This window comes from Girardinichthys multiradiatus, chromosome 5 (assembly GCF_021462225.1).
Source record: "Girardinichthys multiradiatus isolate DD_20200921_A chromosome 5, DD_fGirMul_XY1, whole genome shotgun sequence".
Taxonomy (NCBI): domain Eukaryota; kingdom Metazoa; phylum Chordata; class Actinopteri; order Cyprinodontiformes; family Goodeidae; genus Girardinichthys; species Girardinichthys multiradiatus.
Window position 1 is genome coordinate 33,984,945 of NC_061798.1, and position 21,370 is coordinate 34,006,314.

The 21,370-nt window shown below is 38.5% G+C and overlaps 1 protein-coding gene across 1 annotated transcript in view; it reads right to left on the reverse strand.

The window, feature by feature from the left end:
* LOC124869050 (zeta-sarcoglycan) overlaps positions 1-21,370 on the reverse strand; it is a 520,530-nt gene that overhangs the window by 23,970 nt on the left and 475,190 nt on the right. Inside the window, exon 7 of the mRNA XM_047366758.1 lies at positions 8,054-8,177. Within this exon, the coding sequence (XP_047222714.1) occupies positions 8,054-8,177 (124 nt within the window). The remainder of the gene's footprint in view (positions 1-8,053; positions 8,178-21,370) is intronic.

Consider the following 21,370-nt stretch of genomic DNA (forward strand, 5'->3'; position numbering starts at 1 on the left):
AAATTCAAACCATACTTAAAATGTTTTTCTGTAAAAACATTAAAACAGTACATACTATTCATAAATATTTACAACTTTAAATATATTACTGAGATGTAAATTCCCAGTAATACACATTGAATTTTGCCATTCTAATGTCACATTTAAAAAAAGTTAAAAAAGAATAAATACTTTTGTGTTCCCTCGTTTAATTAAGAAACAACTGTACTAAGTCTATGTAGAGGTCTTAAACAGGCTTAAGGGAATCCTTCTTCAAACTGTCAATTGAAAAGCAGACCACCAGTGAAGGATTTTAAATGAGATTACTTGAAGAGAACTGACAGAGGAGCACAACTAGATCCTAATGTGGAAGATAAATGTATGTTTTAATCAATGCAGTCACTGGGACATTCATCTTTTTAATGCCTTTTCAGTGCTAATGTAAAACTCTCACCATGTTAGTTTTTTTTTTTTTTTTCTTTTCTATTCAAACCTTTCATGGAGATTGACATAGAGAAGTGTGCTACATGTGCATTTAAGAACTTTTTATGCCAAGCTTTCCATTCGGTCAACCAGAAACGTAATGCCAGTATGAACTCTTTGTCCATCATTAAAAGATGGACCAAAGGGAATGCTTAATATTCTGCATGAAAGAATGAACATCTATCGCTACTTTTTTAAGTTTTGAAGTCTTCCTGTGTTTGATGTTCCTTTATTATTTCATGGTTTTTTTGTTTAAATGAACAGACCCTTTCACCAAAACCAAGAAAAAAAAAGGCACAATAACCTGGGAAACTACTGCATCATGCTAAGTATTACTGCTAAGTTATATTCGCAAAGGCGTCATGTACTGACAACAGTGTTCCATTTTGCAATTTTCTGTAAATTTCCCATTGATCAGATTTTAGGTATTCTACACTTTGGCTGGTTAGTCAATTATTTGCTACCTGAAAACATGACTTATTTCCAAAAGGTTACTTCGTGAAAAGGGTCAGATTTAGCAAATTACATGTACTAAACTCTTTCCCATGACTCTTTAATACACTAAGCAGGAGGAAAAACATCAAAATGGTGCCTAAAGAATGCTGAATAAATCACACACTATTGAAAAGATTTACATAAATATCAGAAAAGGCTACTCTTGAATGTGTCACGTAGGTGACAGATGGTTTTTCCGAGCACAAGCATAGCATTTTTTTTCTTAATGAACCATTTTAAAATGACTATATGTTGAGGAGACCAAGAAAGACATTACATCAGCAAGTGCCACTGTTATAAAATGGCTTAAAATTACAGCATGATATCTAGACTGCATCCAGCACCAGCCTCAAGCATTTGGGTAGAAATTACATGTCTTTAAAGGCGTATAAAATACTGATGTTTCAATGTCAGATTGTAGAATGTTTTGTTCTGCCTCTATGCCCAGCTTTTAAAGTTACTTCTCCTGTTCCTTAACAATACTTTCTCATATTATACCGTTGCTTTATACATTTTTTTATACATTTTTTTCATTTACATTTTATACATATTTTTTTCAGCCCAATCAACTTTTCAAATGAATGCAGTGTATTTTCAAACTCAGAGATAAATAACTGACAATAATGACTTGCGCTAGGAAGGCAAAGCTACATGAGTAATAATAATGAACAAATCATCAAATGTATTATTTTACTGTATGTGTTTATATTTTTATTGTTATATTAGCTTTTATTTGGGGCATTTTATAGTTAAGTTGCAGAACATAAGAACTGCTGCGTTAGAAATTCCTGGTTCAGAAGCATTATTTGAAAAAATATATATATACTTGAGGATGATAGCTTGATAAACAACTTTTGTTCAGGAGAAACCCCCTTATCTGAATCACTTTTAACCTACCCAGAAAAGCAGGTACGTAGGTAAGTAAAATTTATTTATGCAGCTTTTCATGGAGAAGAATGAAAGCACTTTACAAGTTAAAATACATACACATATACATATACAGTATCACCACAAACACCATATGAAGATAAAATAATTCAATGAATAATTGTGTTAGTTTGTAAGTTGGTTGGGATTTAGAAATGCCTGTGAAAACAGATATGTTTTAAGCTGCCTCTTAAAAACTACTTGGTTGTCGCAGATTCAAAAGACCTGTGCCCTTTAGCTTTAAATCTGGTAAGAGAAACAACCAGATCAGCTGAACTCAGGTACAAAGCCAGTGAAGCAAACTAGACAGACATAAATGTGCCTGACCATGCAGGGCTATATGTAATATTAATAGCTTAATACTGAATCATGCAACTGACTGGTAGAACCATGTAAGGACACCCAGACTGGAGTTTTGTGGCAGATTTTGCCACTAGCTTTGCTGCAGCTTGCTGAACTAGCTGAAGATGATCTACAGACCTGATGATCTTAGATTATCAGCTTAGCTAGAAAAACGTTTTATCCAATTTGAATAAATAACTGAATCTAACTGAACTGTTCAATGGTTAGGATTAATTGGAGTGTATGTACCTGACTTTTGTGAAGTGCCTTGAGTTGTGCCTATGTGTTGTGAATTGGCGCTATATAAATAAACTGAATTGAATTCAATGGAATTGAATGATCTAAAGGTCCAACATCCTAATATATTCCATGACAGGGGTTAAAGGTTCAAAAGGATAAAAAATATCCTATTAGCCATTCAGTTTCCTGCTCAGTCGTGTTCTCTCCTCAAAGGCTTTTAAATCCTGTTATTTTTTAACATCTCAACGCTTCCTCTGACTTCAGTTAAACAGCTCATTGATAATGAAAATAGCTAACTCTGTGTAATCATCTTTCAGCAGCAACTTCCACACTGAAGAGTAGGGATGGAGGATAAATCTGCATGGCAGATATTATTGGCCGATATATCTAATTTCTTTTTATATCGGCATCGGTCCGATGAGTAAAAATGTTCCCCGATGTCATATTGTTTGGTTTGTGTGACTGCGGGATTCCAAACAATCCCTGAACGCAGCTGGAGACGCTCCAATTCACACATGCGGACGTTAAAGTTTAATGGCAGGTCAACGCTAAAGCCAACATGTCAGCAGTCTGGAAGTATTTTACGGTATCCCAAGAAGACAGCCGAATAGCAATATGCAATTCGTGCATAGGTGAAGTTATGCGGGGTGGTGAGCACGCAAGGTCTTTCAATACCACAAATTTAAGAACACATTTGAAAAATAAACACCCATCGGTGTACAATGAATACCAGCAACAAGCCAATGTAAGCAAGCCCGGAGCTACCGATAAACAGGGAACTATTGCACAAGCACTGGAGAAAACAAAGAAATTCAGCAATGATTCAGCGAAAGCCATATCTATAACAAAAAGGATAACCGAATGATTGCGCTGGACGACCAGCCTTTCTCTATAGTAGAGAACACAGGGTTTCATCGGCTCATGGAACACACTGAGCCCCGCTACAGCATACCGTATCGCCATTTTTTTTCCGACACTGGACTACCTGAACTATACAAGGTTGTTGCTGCACGCATTCGTGAGCACACTTAAGTTCATACCTAAAACTGAAGGTGGATGTTGACAGTTACATCAAATAGGTTTACAGTCAGATAAGCTGAGCTTCTATTTTTTTTATGGCTGTTTGTTGTTACAGGGGCTTTGTAAATGTTCCTGCTACATCTTTGCCTAAACATTTTAAGGCCAGTGCAATGTGATTGTACAATTTAAAGGCAAATTTGCATTTTCAATAAAAAAAAATTAATCTGAATTTTTCCTATTATTATTAGTATGAATATTAAAAATTTCCATTCATTTTAATATCCGCAAATATCGGATATCGGCCACAGCAGCAATACAATTATCGTACGTCGGTATCAGCAGAAAAGTATCATATCGGACCCTCCCTACTGAAGAGTATTGTTACAGAACCTTAACAGTGCATCCAACTGGTGCCTAAACAGATAAGGCTCAAGGTAAAAATTCTCCTGTTCTGGGCAACTGCTTATTTCTTGGTGCATCTCCAGTACATAGTTTTTTTTTATTTACTGCAGAACAAAATAGGAAAACATATCTAGTGAAATTAATGGAATTTTCCTGTTTGGCACTACACCTTTGAACTTTCCCCTAAAAAAAAAGAACAAGCTAGACAACCATGGCCACGATCAATTCAATTTTTGATAAATATGTTTCTTTTTGTGAGTAATTTGAGCCTTTTGTGAATACATTTAACCATGCTGGTAAGATTCTCCTGGCATTTAGGAAGCTGTGCCTTGGTGATCACAGGGGTTTTTTGTATCTGGCTGAAGAGTGCTGTAGAAAAGGGAGCAGAAGTTAAGAAGCAGAGAATCATAAATTCTTAATATTCTCAAGCCTTTCATGATATCAAGCCTCGTTGCAGGTCCAAACCGCAACCCTTGTTGCACTGTGCTTTATGCTACTGTTGCTCATCAGTGAGTAGCCAGTGATTTATGCAGAGATGACACAGGAAAAACAGACACAGAAAGAGATAATGAATGAATGAATACAATGAGACAATGGACACTAACAGGGAGAGAAGAAAAACGGACAGAAATAAAAAAGAGGTAAATATACTGTGTGTGCACATGTAGATAGATCAGTCAGTCAGTCATTTTCTACCGCTTACTCCATGGTGCCTATATATATATATATATATATACACTGCTCAAAAAAATAAGGGGAACACTCAAATAACACATCCTAGATGAATGAATGAAATATTCTCATTGAATACTTTATTCTGTACAAAGCTGAATGTGCTGACAAAATCACACAAAAATCATCAATGGAAATCAACTGTATTAACCAATGGAGGCCTGGATTTGGAGTCACATACAAAATTAAAGTGGAAAAACACACTACAGGCTGATCCAACTTTGATGTAATGTTCTTAAAACAAGTCAAAATGAGGCTCAGTATTGTGTGTGGACTCCACGTGCCTGTATGACCTCCCTACAACACCTGGGCATGCTTCTGATGAGACGGCGGATGGTCTCCTGAGGGATCTCCTCCCAGACCTGGACTAAAGCATCCGCCAACTCCTGGACAGTCTGTGGTGCAACGTGACGTTGGTGGATGGAGCGAGACATGATGTCCCAGATGTGCTCAATCAGATTCAGGTCTGGGGAACGGGCGGGCCAGTCCATAGCTTCAATGTCTTCATCTTGCAGGAACTGCTGACACACTCCAGCCACATGAGGTCTAGCATTGTCCTGCATTAGGAGGAACCCAGGGCCAACCGCACCAGCATATAGTCTCACAAGGGGTCTGAGGATCTCATCTCGGTACCTAATGGCAGTCAGGCTACCTCTGGCAAGCACATGGAGGGCCATGCAGCCCTCCAAAGAAATGCCACCCCACACCATTACTGACCCACTGCTAAACAGGTCATGCTGAAGGATGTTGCAGGCAGCAGATCGCTCTCCACTGTGTCTCCAGACTCTGTCACGTCTGTCACATGTGCTCAGTGTGAACCTGCTTTCATCTGTGAAGAGCACAGGGCGCCAGTGGCGAATTTGCCAATCCTGGTGTTCTCTGGCAAATGCCAAGCGTCCTGCACGGTATTGGGCTGTGAGCACAACCCCCATTTGTGGACGTCGGGCCCTCATACCATCCTCATGGAGTCGGTTTCTAACCGTTTGTGCAGACACATGCACATTTGTGGCCTGCTGGAGGTCATTTTGCAGGGCTCTGGCAGTGCTCCTCCTGTTCCTCCTTGCACAAAGGCGGAGGTAGCGGTCTTGCTGCTGGGTTGTTGCCCTCCTACGGCCTCCTCCATGTCTCCTGGTGTACTGGCATGTCTCCTGGTAGCGCCTCCAGGCTCTTGACACTATACTGACCGCCACAGCAAACCTTCTTGCCACAGCTGGCATTGATGTGCCATCCTGGATGAGCTGCACTACCTGAGCCACTTGTGTGGGTTGTAGAGTCCGTCTCATGCTACCACGAGTGTGAAAGCACCACCAACATTCAAAAGTGACCAAAACATCAGCCAGAAAGCATAGGTACTGAGAAGTGGTCTGTGGTCCCCACCTGCAGAACCACTGCTTTATTGAGTGTGTCTTGCCAATCGCCAAAGATTTCCCCCTGTTGTCTATTCCAATTGCACAACAGCTGTGAAATTGATTGTCAATCAGTGTTGATTCCTAAGTGGACAGTTTGATTTCACAGAAGTTTGATTTACTTGGAATTATATTGTGTTGTTTAAGTGTTCCCTTTAGTTTTTTGAGCAGTGTATATATATATATATATACACTGTAGTAATGTATAACTCCAGCGGGGGAAAATTTATGACATAATGCTTGTTCATAGAAAGATGCAGGCCTGAGATGAGAACAGAGAGAATGACAAAGAAGTTGAGAAAAAGAAAGAAGAATGCTATAGAAACAAGAGAAGAAGAGAAAGAGATGAGTTGAAATGGAGAAACTGCAAAGTCGAAAAGGCACAGGAGATAACACAATCAAAGCAAACACTAGCATTGTAACCAACAGGTGGTTTTAGCCCAGCTGCAGAGAAGAGGTGGTTATCCAGTGGATCAGGGAACTGTAGCAGGTGAGGGTGATTGGCACAAGCTGTGGTGTCTTTCTGATCAGTCTCCGTGTCCTTATCTAAAGTAGTGTGCTGAGGCCCAGAGGGGAGAAACTAGACAAGCCCAAGAAGCGTGGAAACTGAGTGTAGTTGACAGCCATCACCTGACTTGTATTTGGGAAAGCAAACAAAAAAATAAATAATCGACATCGCTATTGGTGTTATTTGTGGGAAGGAACCCAGTAGAACATGCCACATTGATTTAAAGATTTAAATATTAGTCCAGATTTTGCTTAGGCCAATAAAGTAGTCCAATAGCCAGGATAAGGTGTAACATAGCAGTTATTTGGGGAGGTAATATTTGTTATATACATCATTCAAAGTTGGAAGATTATCTATGATAAATAGTAATAAGATTTTAGGATTTTTTAATTCTTAAAGTTGTTTTGAAGGAGTACCATGTAAAGTTATGATGAAATAATAATTCTACAGTAAAACAATAATCCAATCGTTCTGTGTCTGGAAATTCATAACAGGTTGATGAAGGCACTAGTCAAGTTAACCAATGTTCAGCGCAGGTGTGATGAGGATCAAATATTTCACTCTGTTTATAAAAACAATAAAAGTCAAATAGGTTAAGCTTAGCTGTCAGGATAAGTTGAGTATTCATTGTACAAGGACTATCTGCAGATTTTTATCAAAAATATTAAAGTACTATATAATTTTCAGTTAGAAGTGACACTCTACAAATTAAGTGCATATAGAGATTACTGATATGCACTTTGGAAATTCTGGAGTAAAGGCATCTTGAAAATATTCCACTGCGAGGAGGAATTGAGATTATATCTGACTGATAAATGAATGGATGTTTGAAGGCTTTAGTGTATTTCACTGCTGCATAACTGCGCATAAGAATTTGGGGGTGTGTAGGCAACAACAAAAAAAAACAAATTGTGTGTGACTGACAATGACAGTGCATGCAACTCGAGGGGGTCATTCTTCTGTTAATTACTAAGTTAATGACACACTATGCTCCAGTGGACAAGCAATATGGCAGGCTGACACACACATACACTCACACACTTATGAACACTCATAGGGATAATAGCAAAGTCTGCTTTGGTGCTCACTAAAAGTGGCAGGCTCCTATGCGGCGAGCTTGACAGTGAGATAACAGGCTAACAATGACACACACATACCCACACCAGCAGCAACAACTGACAGGGAACCTCATCAAACCAGCTTTAATGAAGTCACTTCTTCCAAATTGAAGAGTGCAAGAAAGTAGTGACGAGAGGAGGAGGGTAGGAAAGGAGGACAAGGTCACTTGGATTGATAACGCTCATTAGCTTAATAAGGTACTTTATTGAAGCTGGCCCACTACAATGGGGTGCAACACAATCTACAGCCTCCACACACAGTAGCACAAACAATTCAATTTTTCTAGTTTTTCAACCTTAACATTGTTGTTATGATGAGCATCTCAGCTGAATAGTTTTCTTGCACATGATCCTATTCATCCTTCATGCATCCAACACAAACAATATAAACTCAAACTGACCTCTCCATCTGAGGACTGCAAAAGGAGGTCTTTCCTACAGGAAGCCGTGAAGTCTCCTACTCCAGCATTGACCTCTACCCCTCTGGGAGCCTCTAGCGTCAGGGTCCGAGTTGGAGATTCTAGTCTGAAAAATCACAAACAAATTTTAGTTATGGTAGGAGCAGGAAAAATGGTGTAGGGACAAATCTGCACATAATTTTAGTAATTATGATTTTCTTACATTGCTACCACAAACACAAACATGTGATAGACCAACAGAAATGAATGTACAAGTGTCAAATGTAAGGAAGAAAATTGACTTCTGTTTTTCAATGTTGTTCTTTGCAAAATAGTTCAGCTCAGTCAGACTGGACAAAGAACATTTGAAAAGTCTTGCTATTGATTCTCTATACGATTTAGAATTTAGTCTGGACTAGCACATAAATATACCAAGACACCAAATATATACCACACAACCAGAGCTGCCTTACCAGTGTAACACTGGTGAGATGTTATTCCATCTAGAAGAATGCGCTCCCCTGGCCAAAGTTTCAAGTTTTTTGGAGCCACTAACAGGTTTAAATCCTGTTGGTGGGATGGTGATTTCAGGGTGATGTGTGGTGTTTCCGTCACACAAGGTGTTTTGCATATAGGCGAAAAAGTACAGTTTTGTGTCATCTTCAGAAATAAACTTCATCTACATTCTTTGCTGTCGACCCTACATGGTATGGGGCACACCTTCGAGATGATTTTCTGCTTTTCTTTCAAAGAATGGCTGTTCTATTGCTTCTTTTCCATGAAGACAGGATTGTGGAGTACAAATAATAGTTCTTGTGCAAACAAATATTGCCACATGAGCTGTGGGAGCTCCTCCCAAGTTACCATGAGCCTCTCGGCGGCTTCTCTGCTTATGTTTTAGTATCTAATCAGACTCTTATCTGTAAATTTACTTGCCCGTTGGGGACATTGAAGTTTTAACATACCTTACCTTACCTTATCACATAGTTATTTTGGGTATGGAGACACATATATTTCAGGCTCAAATAATTTTTTTCACTCTCAAGCAACCAATGAATTTGTCATTTGAAAACTTGCATCCCTAAATTACTGCTTTAGAGTGCTTTGGTCATGGCTGATGTCATTGCCCTTGAAGCGAAAAGGGTCAGTAGCTCAGTCTGTGACTCAAAGTGGGAAAAACAAAATGAAATGATTAAATAGCTTGGTTGAGTTAGATAAGCACTGTGCTTTACTCAAGGGCATGCTAGGAAATGAAATCAAATAAAGGGCGTTTTTAGTAAAGCTGAAAGAATTACGGTTTATAAAGTGGGAGTTATAACAAATTAAACAGAACACTCACAACAATGATCAAATAATACAATGAATAAGGGCACTATTCCAGACACGTCTTGATGAAGGGCACTTTAGCAAGTTGGTTTCTCAGTCCCTATTGAAAGGGGACAAATCATTCAATCCAGTGGCTATATCAGCTGAACTTATGCCCAGCATTTGGTATACTGCCAAACAAAAAAACAAGAAAAAAAAAAAAACTAGCACATAAATAGACACTGGTAGCTTAACTAAATCCATCTTGGCTTGGAATGAGAAAACAGTTTGCCCTTCCAATGTCCTTTACTATATACTCCTAACAGGTACTTTGAACGTAATTGCTCAGTTCAGGATTTCAGCCTGAAAAACTGTTGAATTACAGGCACAAATACATTCAACATTAATAACATAGTTGTGTTCCACAACTGCTCCATCTCTTTTATTAGATATCAGTGTGTCATATCAGAGTGTCATGTTTCTACAACAAAAATGTCTTATTGGGGGAAGTAATTTATGTTGTTCTTGAAATGTTTATAGACAGCTTAGTTAACTCTATTATCTTTAATGCAACCTTAGTGGACATTAGACATTTGCCTGATTATATGACAAGCCACTGAAATGGAGCTAATCACTAACAGTGGCACTTTATTGCAGAATACTGCCTAAAGCAGAGCAGTTTTAAAGATAATTAGGCCTTTTTTATCTCTTCTTTTGGTTCTCTTTCTATTGAGAAAATTGTATCTTCTTCAGTTTATTATATTTCTAATATGTATAAATTACTTATTACTCTTGTCTAAATAACATAATTAGGCGTCATGTGTTATTTCATTACTTCTTTTGGTTTTACTGCCTTTTCTGGAGGGGTTGTCATTTACTTAATCATTAAGTGTTTCTTATGTCTCTTTAAAACACCTTTCATTTATTATGAGTCTATGTTAATCTCAGACTGAAACTGTGGTACTCATTTTGTTGAAACTAAAGGTAGAGTGGAGGAGTTGTGAGGCAGACATATGATGGAAGGTTTTGCTGCTGTGCAGTGCTGAGCATCCAAGTGATACAATAAGTGTTCGAAGCAGACACTTCACACTGACTCTGACTTATTGATCTGGAAAAAAATGTATATGCTGCAGGTAGCAGAGGTTAAGAAAAGGAGAAACAAAGAGGAAGGAAAGTAGACAAACAGATCAACAGACAGTTCAATGCCAATGCATGATGCTGGTTTGCATCGGGAACAGAGAAAGACAAGACATGAGAAAGAGGTGGGGGATTAATTAATGTTGTAGTCATCAGCAATGATTTGAAAAATGTCAGCTAGTTTGATAACTGAGAGAGTTACAGGGACGCTGCGGCATTCTGCAACCAGCTCTCATGGAAACGCATACACACAGATTCTGAATGTCAATTACTGTATATCTCACATCCCCATCACTCAGCTACCGTCCACCTTTTTAATTTTACCCATTTTCACTTGTTTCTTACTTTTTGTTTCCCAAGAAACTAGCTTGCTTCATACACCGCAGTTTTCTTAATTCTACGTTAGAAATTAACTTTGATGTATCCAGCTTTTGAAGTAGAAACTCAGAAACGGTAATGCACACCAAAAATGTACTGCATTAAGAAAATACCTGTTTGGGTCTTTTTGCTAACCTTGTCCTGAATCAAATATAAACCAATGCAGTCCTGGCTGGATTACATCTTATTGTCAAAACAAATAAAAAATAAGGATTTTGACTTTCCTGATTGGTGAACTGTAGTTTGCTAAATTAGTTGGTTAAACGGCACGGAATAGGAGTGTGTGCGAAAACAGACAATGACCCTGATGAAGACCACGCATATTTGCCATCAGTTGGTGTTTTATTTCTGGAAACACCATGTAAAATAAAGATGTTTTAAGTATTTCGTTTTAAGTATTTACTTTGATCACTTGCTTTTTTCTTTCTACTGACATATTTTTACTAAAAGCAAGAGGCATCAGGCAAAACAAGTCAACACACTGTAATTTGAGCTTTAAAAGAGCACCTATTTGAGGATATAACAAGGACCCTGCAGTACTTCCAAATACACTATATTGCCAAAAGTAATTGCTTACTTGCCTTGATTCGCATATGAATGTGGCATCCCATTCATAATCCATTGGATTCAATATGAAGCTGGTCCACCCTTTGCAGCTATAACACCTTCAACTCTTCTGGAAATGTTGTCCATAAGGTTTAGGAGTGTGATTATGGGAATTGTTGACCATTCTTCCAGAAGCACAGGTATGAGGTCATAGACTGATGTGGGAAGATAAGGTTAGCTCTCTGCTGTAATTATCCCAAAGGTGTTCTTTCAGGTTAAGGTTAGGACTCTGTGCAGGCAAGTCAAGCTCATCCACACTAAACTCTCTCATCCATTTTTCTGTTGGCCTTGCTTTGTGCAAGGGGACCATCTCCAAACTGTTTCCACAAAGTTGGGAGCACTAAATTGTCCAAAATCATTTGGTAGGCTCAAACATTCAGAGCTCATTTCACTAAAACCAAGGGGCTAAGCCCACGTCCTGAAAAGCATAATCCACCAAACTTTACACTTGGCACAATACAGTCAGACAATTACCTGATAACCGCCAAACCCAGACTTGTCCATCAGAATACAAGATGGAGAGATGTGATTAGTCACTCCAAAGAAAGTGCTTTCACTGCTCTAGAGTGCAGCATGCTTTACACCACTGTATCAAATGTTTTGTCTTGCACTTGGTAATGTATAGCTTGGATGCAGCTGCTTGGCTATGGAAACCCATTCTATGAAGGTCCCCATGCACTACACACTTGAGCTAATCTGAAGGCCACATGAAGTTTGGAGGTCTGTAGCGACTGACTCTGCAGAAAATCAGCAACATCAGCACGTCAGCATCCGCTGCCCCCATTCCATCAGTTTATGTGGCCTACTACTCTTGGTTACTACTTTTTGAGCTGCTGTCATTCCCAATCACTTCCACTTTCTTATAATGCCACTGAGAGTTGATGGTGGAATATTTTGGAGTGAGGAAATTTCACAACTGGACTTGTTGCACAAGTATCCCATTACAATACAATGCTGGAATTCACTGAGCTCCTGAGAGTGACCCCTTCTTTCACAAAAACAGTCTGCATGCCTGGTGCTTCATTTTATACACCTGTGGCTCTACAGAAGTTATTGAAATACTTGATTTAAATTATTTGGATGGGTGAGCAGATACATTGGGAATATGGTGTATCTTGTCTTCACATTGTATTACATATGCCTGTCTTTATTGACTTGACGACCAGTTCCTTGGTCAAAATTTATTTAAACACAGTTAGTGCTAGATTGTCCTCTCTACTTAGCAGCTAAAAGGCTATCTTAACAATGTGAACTAAAATAATTACCACAGACCACTAAAATGAGTGATAAAGTTTGTTCTAGTCTCTTGCCTAACAAAACAAAATCAGTAACAGCAGCTTTAACCCAGTAAATTTAAGATTTTACAGCATTTTTTTGTTGATTATATTTTGGAATTAAACTTAAAAAGCATGGATAGAATAAAATTATTCTGACAGGACCTATAAGATCAGCTGCATGCCTGTGGTTATATAGGATAGTTAACTTCTTACTGTCATTTGATGGAATAACTAAACTGAGCATGCAAAGTGCAAAGCCATTTAAGTGAATTTAGCATTTAGCTGAAAAAGGCATGCTAGAAAGCCCAATTTGTGGTTTTATAATTGAAACTGTGTTGGAGTAACTTTTGTATACAGCATATGATGTCATGGGAATCTAGTAAGGTAAAACTATAGCCACCTTTCTTATACTAAACCCCTAACTATTAGCTCAACATTTCTTGCCAAGGTGTTAATTAGGCTTCATAGGACACTCATTTGGAAACAGAGGTGGTCACAGCTAAAACTCCAAACTGTAGTAGGGTTTACTACCCTAGAAGTAATGAAGCTAAAAGCTAAATGAGAGTAAACTTTTCTAAACTATAGGTGTACATTAGCATTACATTAGAATTACTTTACAAGGACATGCAGGACCTCATTCTAGACCTATTACTTCATAAATTAATAGCCGATGTGTGATCTCTGCCTTCTTTTTTGCCTATTAGACGATTTACCAAACAGAATACAAACAAATACACTTCATTCTAATTTCGCTTTGATGCACATAACCATTGTAAACCTATCAAACGTTTCTCTCTCTCTCTCTTTCCCTCTTCTTTAATTCTACAATTATTTGTCTTTACATACAACAAACGTAGATTTTGGTGATTTTGCATGACCTAAAATGTGAAATGTGTAGGAAATTGAAGAAATTTGATAAAATGAATGTTATCTGTTTTTGTCACAACAGACCTCTTCACTGCATGAACTATTGTCAGGTTTTGGTCTTTTTGGAAGTTGACCCCAGAATGCAGACGAGCAGAAAGCAGCGTAGTGTGAGTAAAAGATTTAATAATCAAAAAGAAGACAAACAGGCTGGCAGGTACATGGTTGCAGATGCAGGCGTGGATGAACAAAGGCAGACCAGACTTGACATAACCATCGGTAGAACCGGCTTGGCATAAACGAAGGACTTGGCAATGTTTCCGCGAGGAGTAAACATCAAGGCAGTGAATAAGAAGAGCATGGCGCAGATGAAACCGGTAGACTGATTGCTTTAGTGCAGGTGGACTGAATGAAGTTAATTACTATGGCTGATAGAGGCAGGGAGAACAAAAGGTGAGCGGGCAAAACAGAAATCCAATGATACAAACTAATTGGAAGAAAACATAATATACAGAACATAAACTAGAAACAAACAAAAGCACAACCAGGAACATAATTAACAGAAACAAGATTCAAAATGTAAACTAGAAATAAGAATAACTAGAACCAAAACAAACACCCTCAAATCATGACAACTATGCTTGTTGATATTCAAAAAATGTATGCAGGTCTTACATTAAAAACACAAAGCCTGTAAAAAGGAAAGAGGGCGATGGTATGGAAGTTATGGGTTGATTTAGATAAAAACAAATGTAAAAACCAATTATAAATATAAATGTCCCATCATCTTTTTCCCCACAGGCATATATATAAATTCTAAAGCTCATAGTGAAAGTAAATCACTGACACACCTAAGGAAACATATTTTCCCTCTTACACACACACATCAAGTTTCTGGTCAGGTCTTTGCAAAGTTGTAGCTTTTTCATGGTACAGATAATGGGAGTCTGCAGCAAATCTCTTATCTTTTCAATTCATTATTATAAGAAAACACTGTCTCCCCTCTTCTGTTTCCCATTCTTACACCACTACCATGACAATAATCCCCAGTTTTCTCCTCTTGCTCATTGATCTATTTTGACCTTCAATTGAGACAAGGCCATTTCATGCAGCGTCCATATTTGTCCACCCTGACAAGATAAGCAGGATGGGACTATATCAACACAAAATGGTTTTTATCTTAATACATTTGTGGTTATAACAGATAGGAGAGCAAAATAGACAAAATAGGATAGGTTACACATTTCGAAATGAAAGAAAAAAAAAGTAATCTAAACAGCGTTTGATGTTAAATGTTTTTTGTTGTTGTTGTTCTTTCTTTGTGTTTTAGTCTAATACACTACTGAATCTCTTAATTTATTTAAGTGTTTTAAAGGTTACCGGAGATGTGTCTCGCAATAAAGGCCACTGGAGATAGAACACCCCCACCCTACCCAAAAGAAAAAAGGGTAAGTGGGTATAGACAAAGGATGGATGGATAGACATTATAAAAGATTACTACTGGTACTTGATCTTCACTGCAAAAAATGATTAAACATAAAGCTCTGAAAAGTGCATAAAATAATTATTGTTTTAGATTAGTAAATGATAAATTCCTTAAAGTTATTGAAACTTAACTATCCAAAAATCTGTTACCTTTAAAAAAGTTAATCCATGTAGTAATAGTTTGGGTAAATTCAAGAAAGGGGCCGACATTGACTATTTTTCAAAAGTTGAGCTGAAAGTTTTAAAGAACTTTTTCCAGTTTTAGGAATTTCAGCATGACTTATTTTTTTCCCACATGACTTGGTTGGCATTCATCCTGCCCTTTGCTTCTTTAGAAGCATTGAAGGCCACCCCCCCTTATCGTCAACCTGCCATTTCAGATGCAAACTTTTAACCTTTTCATGCTAAATGATCCATTATCTGCTTTAGTGCCCCTGTTGCCATCCTCTATGAAAAACTTGAAATAAGTTTTTAAATATTAAAAAGTGCTGCTGACTGATACACAGAGTGAGGTGTTAAGACACGAAAGGTGTCATATTTGACTTTTAGAGGCTTAAATTGAGACAGAATGCAAAATGGTGGCATTTCTAAAACCTTTTCAGCTTATGTAGTGAGCTTAGATGTGGGCGAGTGTGAGGTGTATTTAAATTGTCACATGAATCCTGAGGTAACAAAAGCATAAAAAAGAAGCCCTTGTGCAATTTGAAAAAGTTATAAAACTTCCTGGTAAGCTGCTGAGGTGGGACAAGAGGGGGTCAAGGTACATTTGACATCTTTCTTTGTGGAAAGCAAGTGTGAAGAAGAGAAGGAATACACAGAAGTCTTATGTAATATTGCAATTTTCTGAGACACTGAATTTTTGGTTTTTATTATCTGTAAGCCAAGATAAACCTTACAAGGCATAAAGGCTTGAAATATTTAAATCGATGTGTAATGGGGCCAAAAATATTGAACTTTTTCACCATATAAAATTTTGTATTGATGTACCTGTACATTATTTTCTTAAGATGTTATAATTCAACCTATTTCAAATGACTGAAAAATGTTATTATTATAATTGACAAAACTAGGTACTTTGGTGTTTTTCTTGCTGCAAAAGCATTTAATCTCATTCATGGCTCCTCACTATTAGGGTGTGTGGCCTGCTGATTTTCTCATGGAAATCCTGTGTTTTTAGTTGGTTTGCTTCTATCATTTGTTGTGACCACAGTCTGCTGCAGTCTTCCCTTGATGCCAGGGTTGAAGAGACATTTCTCTCCAGTGACAGGCAAAGGGGATTTCATCTAGGTGCAGGTTTTTTCCTGTTAGCCATATCACCAGATCTGAAGAAAGGGATTTATCTTTTGGCTTTGTCCCAAGAGAGTTCCAGGAAGAACATTTGGCTGGTTTACTCTCATTTACTGTTCTTTCACTTGAAGCCAATGAATTTTCATTTCCATCACTGCTATTTTCTAGAGAGGTTTGTTGTAGTCATCTATGGAAAATGGAGGCATCTTGTACTGTTTAGCTTGTGTTGCCATGAAATGGGCAGCTGCACCTAATGTTGTCTGATCCTTCTCTCAAAAGCTTTAAAATAAAAAAATCCTCGAAAAAAAATCTTCCGGAAAATCCTTGAGTGTCACCGATTTAAAGTAGTTTAGTCCACCTTTTCTGTAGTTTTTGGCTGAGAGATACAGAGGTAAGAGTAAAATGATTAAAGCAAACGGAGCAAGTGGAGAAAGCATCCATGCCAGCAGAGAGGCGGAACCAGACTAGTGTCATAAAGAAGATGACTTCAAATTTATTTTAAATGATTGCACGTTTAGGTTTTTACAAGTAAATGCAATATTATGTGTACAATAATAGAATACTTTTATGCATTCAGAAGTGGATTACTTCTGGATTAACACTGAATTCTATGTGAATCCCTTTATGTATCAAGAAATCATCATTTCTTTATATTCATGGCCTCTATTCCCTCCTTCAATCTTCAGGTGGGTATCCAGAGGTCCGAGTTTAGTTTGGCTATCTCCAGTGCCTCAATGGCTAGTTTACTGTATTTCTGAGAAGTTCTTCTTCACTGAATCTTGCAGTTGCTCTGATTGTAGGCTAACAGCTGTCAGAATTGCCCTAATCTTGCCTTTCAATCTTTTCTTTCAGTGGGGAAACTGCTGTCTGTGACTTGTTTGCTTAATCATCTTGTAGCCAAGAATCTCTACAGTGAGTGCTGTTGAGGATTACATTTTTTATTTTATTTTAATGGCCCCCATAGATGAAGTTTGCAGCATGGCTATTATTAGCACACTTACTAGGAGTACATAGTTGTTTAAAAATTTCTATCAATTTTAAGCAAAACATGCAGTTAATTATAAATTTTGAATATCTTTTACAATTGTGCTGCTGCCATGAAAGTGTAGGCTGAAGAGGAGAATTAAACTAAACAACAACTGAAAAGGTAATTAGTCTCTTTTCACCAAAAAAAAAAATGATCCCATGAAATGGTAGTAGCAGGTCACACCATGAAAAAACGAGCAGAGGCAAAACTGACTGGTGATTGTAAATAGCCTACGAGCCATTGAGATAATATTCAAATCAAAAACTTTCTTAGCTGACTCCTTGTTGTTCTTCAACATTGTGAACTTTTTTGTCAGTCATGAAAGAAATCCCCTTTTCCATTTTGCAAATATACAGTAATAAAGTAGAATGTGCAACTGTGTGCTGCACCTTTAATTAAATAAAGTGTAAACATATATGGGAATCCAGAGAAATAATAAACAACACAATAAGACAACATCCCACACATTTCAAGTCAGTCAGACAGTAAACTTAGTTAAGCTTAACAGTATCATAGTGAGTCTGCTGAAGTTTCTTTCTAGTTATCTTCTTTCACCTTATTTATAGGTTGTTATTTTTTATTAGGTTTGATACCCTTTATTGGGTTTGGGGATGGTGATGTATCTACCCTGATCTATTGCCCTGGCTTTCCTTCATCCTGATATACCTCATTCGTTTGAAGCTGTGATAGCACTATCAACATTCAAGAAATTGAGTTATTTTTACATACAATATTGTACCCATATGCTCCACATCTATCACATATAATATTGGAATCATTTATTTCATACATCTAAACCTTCTAGTTTGCATATAGTATGCATATACATCCTTCATTTGAAAAATCATTTTAGGTTTTGTTTCCACATAGCTCTGAATGAATTTTGATACTATGGAAAAACATCTTGTTGTTCACTTCTCTGTCTTCATATACTGTTTAAACCAGATATCTACATACATCCTGTCTTGCTCAGCTCACCTTTTCAGCTCTGCCCACAAATTTTGTATAGGACAGACTGCGTGATACACTCTAAAACATTGACCGTCTTTAAGCCACTTTATAACTAATCTGTCCATATGCTTGTAGTGATCTTTTTCAAAGATCAATCTGTGTCCAAGCTTTAACTTTCTGGCTGATGTCTTGAGATGTTCCTTTGATATTTCTAAATAATGATAATAATCTGTTTTGTAAAGTGCACCAGTTCCTTCCAAAGCAAAATATCCACACAACATGATGTGTCAACCCCATTCTTCACAATTGGCATTGTGTTTTCAGCCTTGCAACCTTTTTCCAATTCCCACCAAATGTAATAATGGTCATTATGGTCAAATATTTCAATTTTAGTTACCGTACAATACAGTACCTTTTGTAGTCCCTTTTGTAGCATTTTCTCTTGGCTTCAAGTTTCTTCAAACCACTGGAAATCTTTCCAAAAATTAGGGTCTTTGACATTATTTGCTTTTCAGCCCATGCCAGTTAAGGGCTGGGTTTATTGTGGATTATAACTCTCTCTTACCAGCTTCAGCAAGCATCTTCACAAGGTCTTTGAGTCTTGTTCTTGACCCAAAAGTTCACTTGCTACAAAAACATGAGGATCTCTTGGACACTGTACCTGTTTCCTTCCTGAACAAACAGTATGATGGCTGGACATTCCCATTTGGTTTATTCTTGCATATAATGGTATGAACATAGAAATGAAGCACCTATAAGTATCAGATTTTACTAATCGAAGTCTCCTTCTGATTTATTGCCTGTTTTTTTTTCTGTATGGCTATACTGCCACACAAGGAAGTTATATTTTTGAGGTATTGCTTTAAAATAAATAAAATATACATCTTTTTCACAGATCCCTTATGACGATTACCGTAGATGGAAACAGTGTTCCTTCGCCCGGACGTGGGTCACTGGGGCCCCACTCTGGAGCCAAGCCTGGAGGTGGAGCATGCTGGCGAGTGCCTGGTAGCTAGGCTTTCACCCATGGAGCCCCGTCGGACACAGCCCGAGGAGAAAATGTGGGTCCCCCTTCCAATGGGCTCACCACCCATGGGAGGAGCCAAAGGGGTCGGGTGCAATATGGTATGGATGGCGGCCGAAGACGGAGACCTTGGCAGTCTGATCCTCGGCTGCAGAAGCTGGCTCTTGTCACCGTGGAATGTCACCTCTCTGCTGGGGAAGGAGCCTGAATTGGTGTGCAAGGTAGAGAGGTTCTGGCTAGAAATAGTTGGGCTCACCTCGACACACGGCTCTGGCTCTTGAACAAGTCTCCTTGAGAGGGGTTGGACACTGTAACACTCTGGAGTTGCCCTTGGTGAGAAGCACCGAGCTGGGGTGGGCATACTTGTTACCCCCCATCTTGGCGCCTGTAGGTTGGGGTTCACCTCAGTGAACGAGAGGGTAGCCTAACTCCGCCTATGGGTGGGGGCATGGGTTCTGACTGTTGTTTGTGCTTATGCACCAAACGGCAGTTCAGAATACCCACCCTTTTTGGAGTCCTTGGAGGGGATGTTGGAGAGCGACCCACCGGGGGACTCCTTTGTCCTGCTGGGGGACTTATACGCTCATGTTGGCAATGACAGTGAGACCTGGAGGGGTGTGGGTGGGAGGAATGGCCCTCCCATTCTGAACCCGAGTGGTGTTTTGTTATTGGACTTCTGTGCTCGTAATGGATTGTCCATAACTAACACCATGTTCAAGCATAAGGGTGTCCATATGTGCTCTTGGCACCAGGACTCCCTAGGCCGCAGTTCAATGATCAACTTTGTTGTCATGTCATTTGATCTGCGTCTGCATGTCTTGGACACTTGGGTGAAGAGGGGAGCGGAGCTTTCCACTGACCACTACCAGGTGGTGAGCTGGCTCTGATGGTGGGGGAGGATGCCGGTCAGACCTGGCAGACCCAAACACATCTTGAGGGTCTGCTGGGAACGCCTGGCGGAGAGTCCGGTGAGGCGGAGCTTCAACTCCCACCAGATAATTGGTGCCACACTGCTTCTTAAGTCCATTTCCTTTATAAATAATCATCAGGTCCTGTGTTAACACCCATTCAGTGCAAATATGATAGCAGTCACTGGGAAGCTGGTGCCTATATCCAGCAGTCTATGGGCAGGAGGCGGGGTACACCCTGGACAGGTCGCCAGTCCATCGCAGGGCAACACACAAACAACCATGCACACACTCATTCACACACATAAAGGCAATTTAGAGAGACCAATTAACCTAACAGGCATATCGTTGGACTGTGGAAGGCAGCTGCAGTACCTGCAGAAAACCCACGCATCCACAGGGAGAACATGCAAACTCCATGCAGAAAGACCCCCAGCCGGGAGTCGAACACAGGACCTTCTTGCTGCAACGCAATAGTGCTACCAACTGCGCCACCTTGCAGCCCTAAATAGTAATATTTTTAAGATTTTTTTTTTTTATCAAACAAAAAAAATTTAATTACTCATTGAGCATGTACAATAATAAACATAAAGAACATTATCAGTTATCTACTGCAGATAATATATGAAGCAATTATACCCTTAAAACAGGACCTTAATTAGAAATCTTGAAGTATCACTTTAGGTAGACAGGTGAAGAATTAGGAACAGGAAAATATATGAAAGGATCCAGTAACCTGTATTAAAGAATGGTCAATATTAGCTAAATGTTTTTGAACTGTTGTATAATTTTTTATTTTATTGTTTAATGTCTTCTTTTGAAATATTCACAGGACAAAATCTGCAAAATCTGATGTATTTAAAATAGGATAGGAGTAACGACACTTTTGAAATATTAACCGCCTAAAGGAAAGCTCCTTTTTCATTTGGTTTTTCTTGCCATATGTGCTAAAGGCAATAGTCTCTGATTTGTATTTATGGACTAATAATTTATATTGAGATACAATTTAACGATTTATTAGAAATCCCCCAGATCATGCTACCAACAACAACTTCATCAAATCAATCTTAG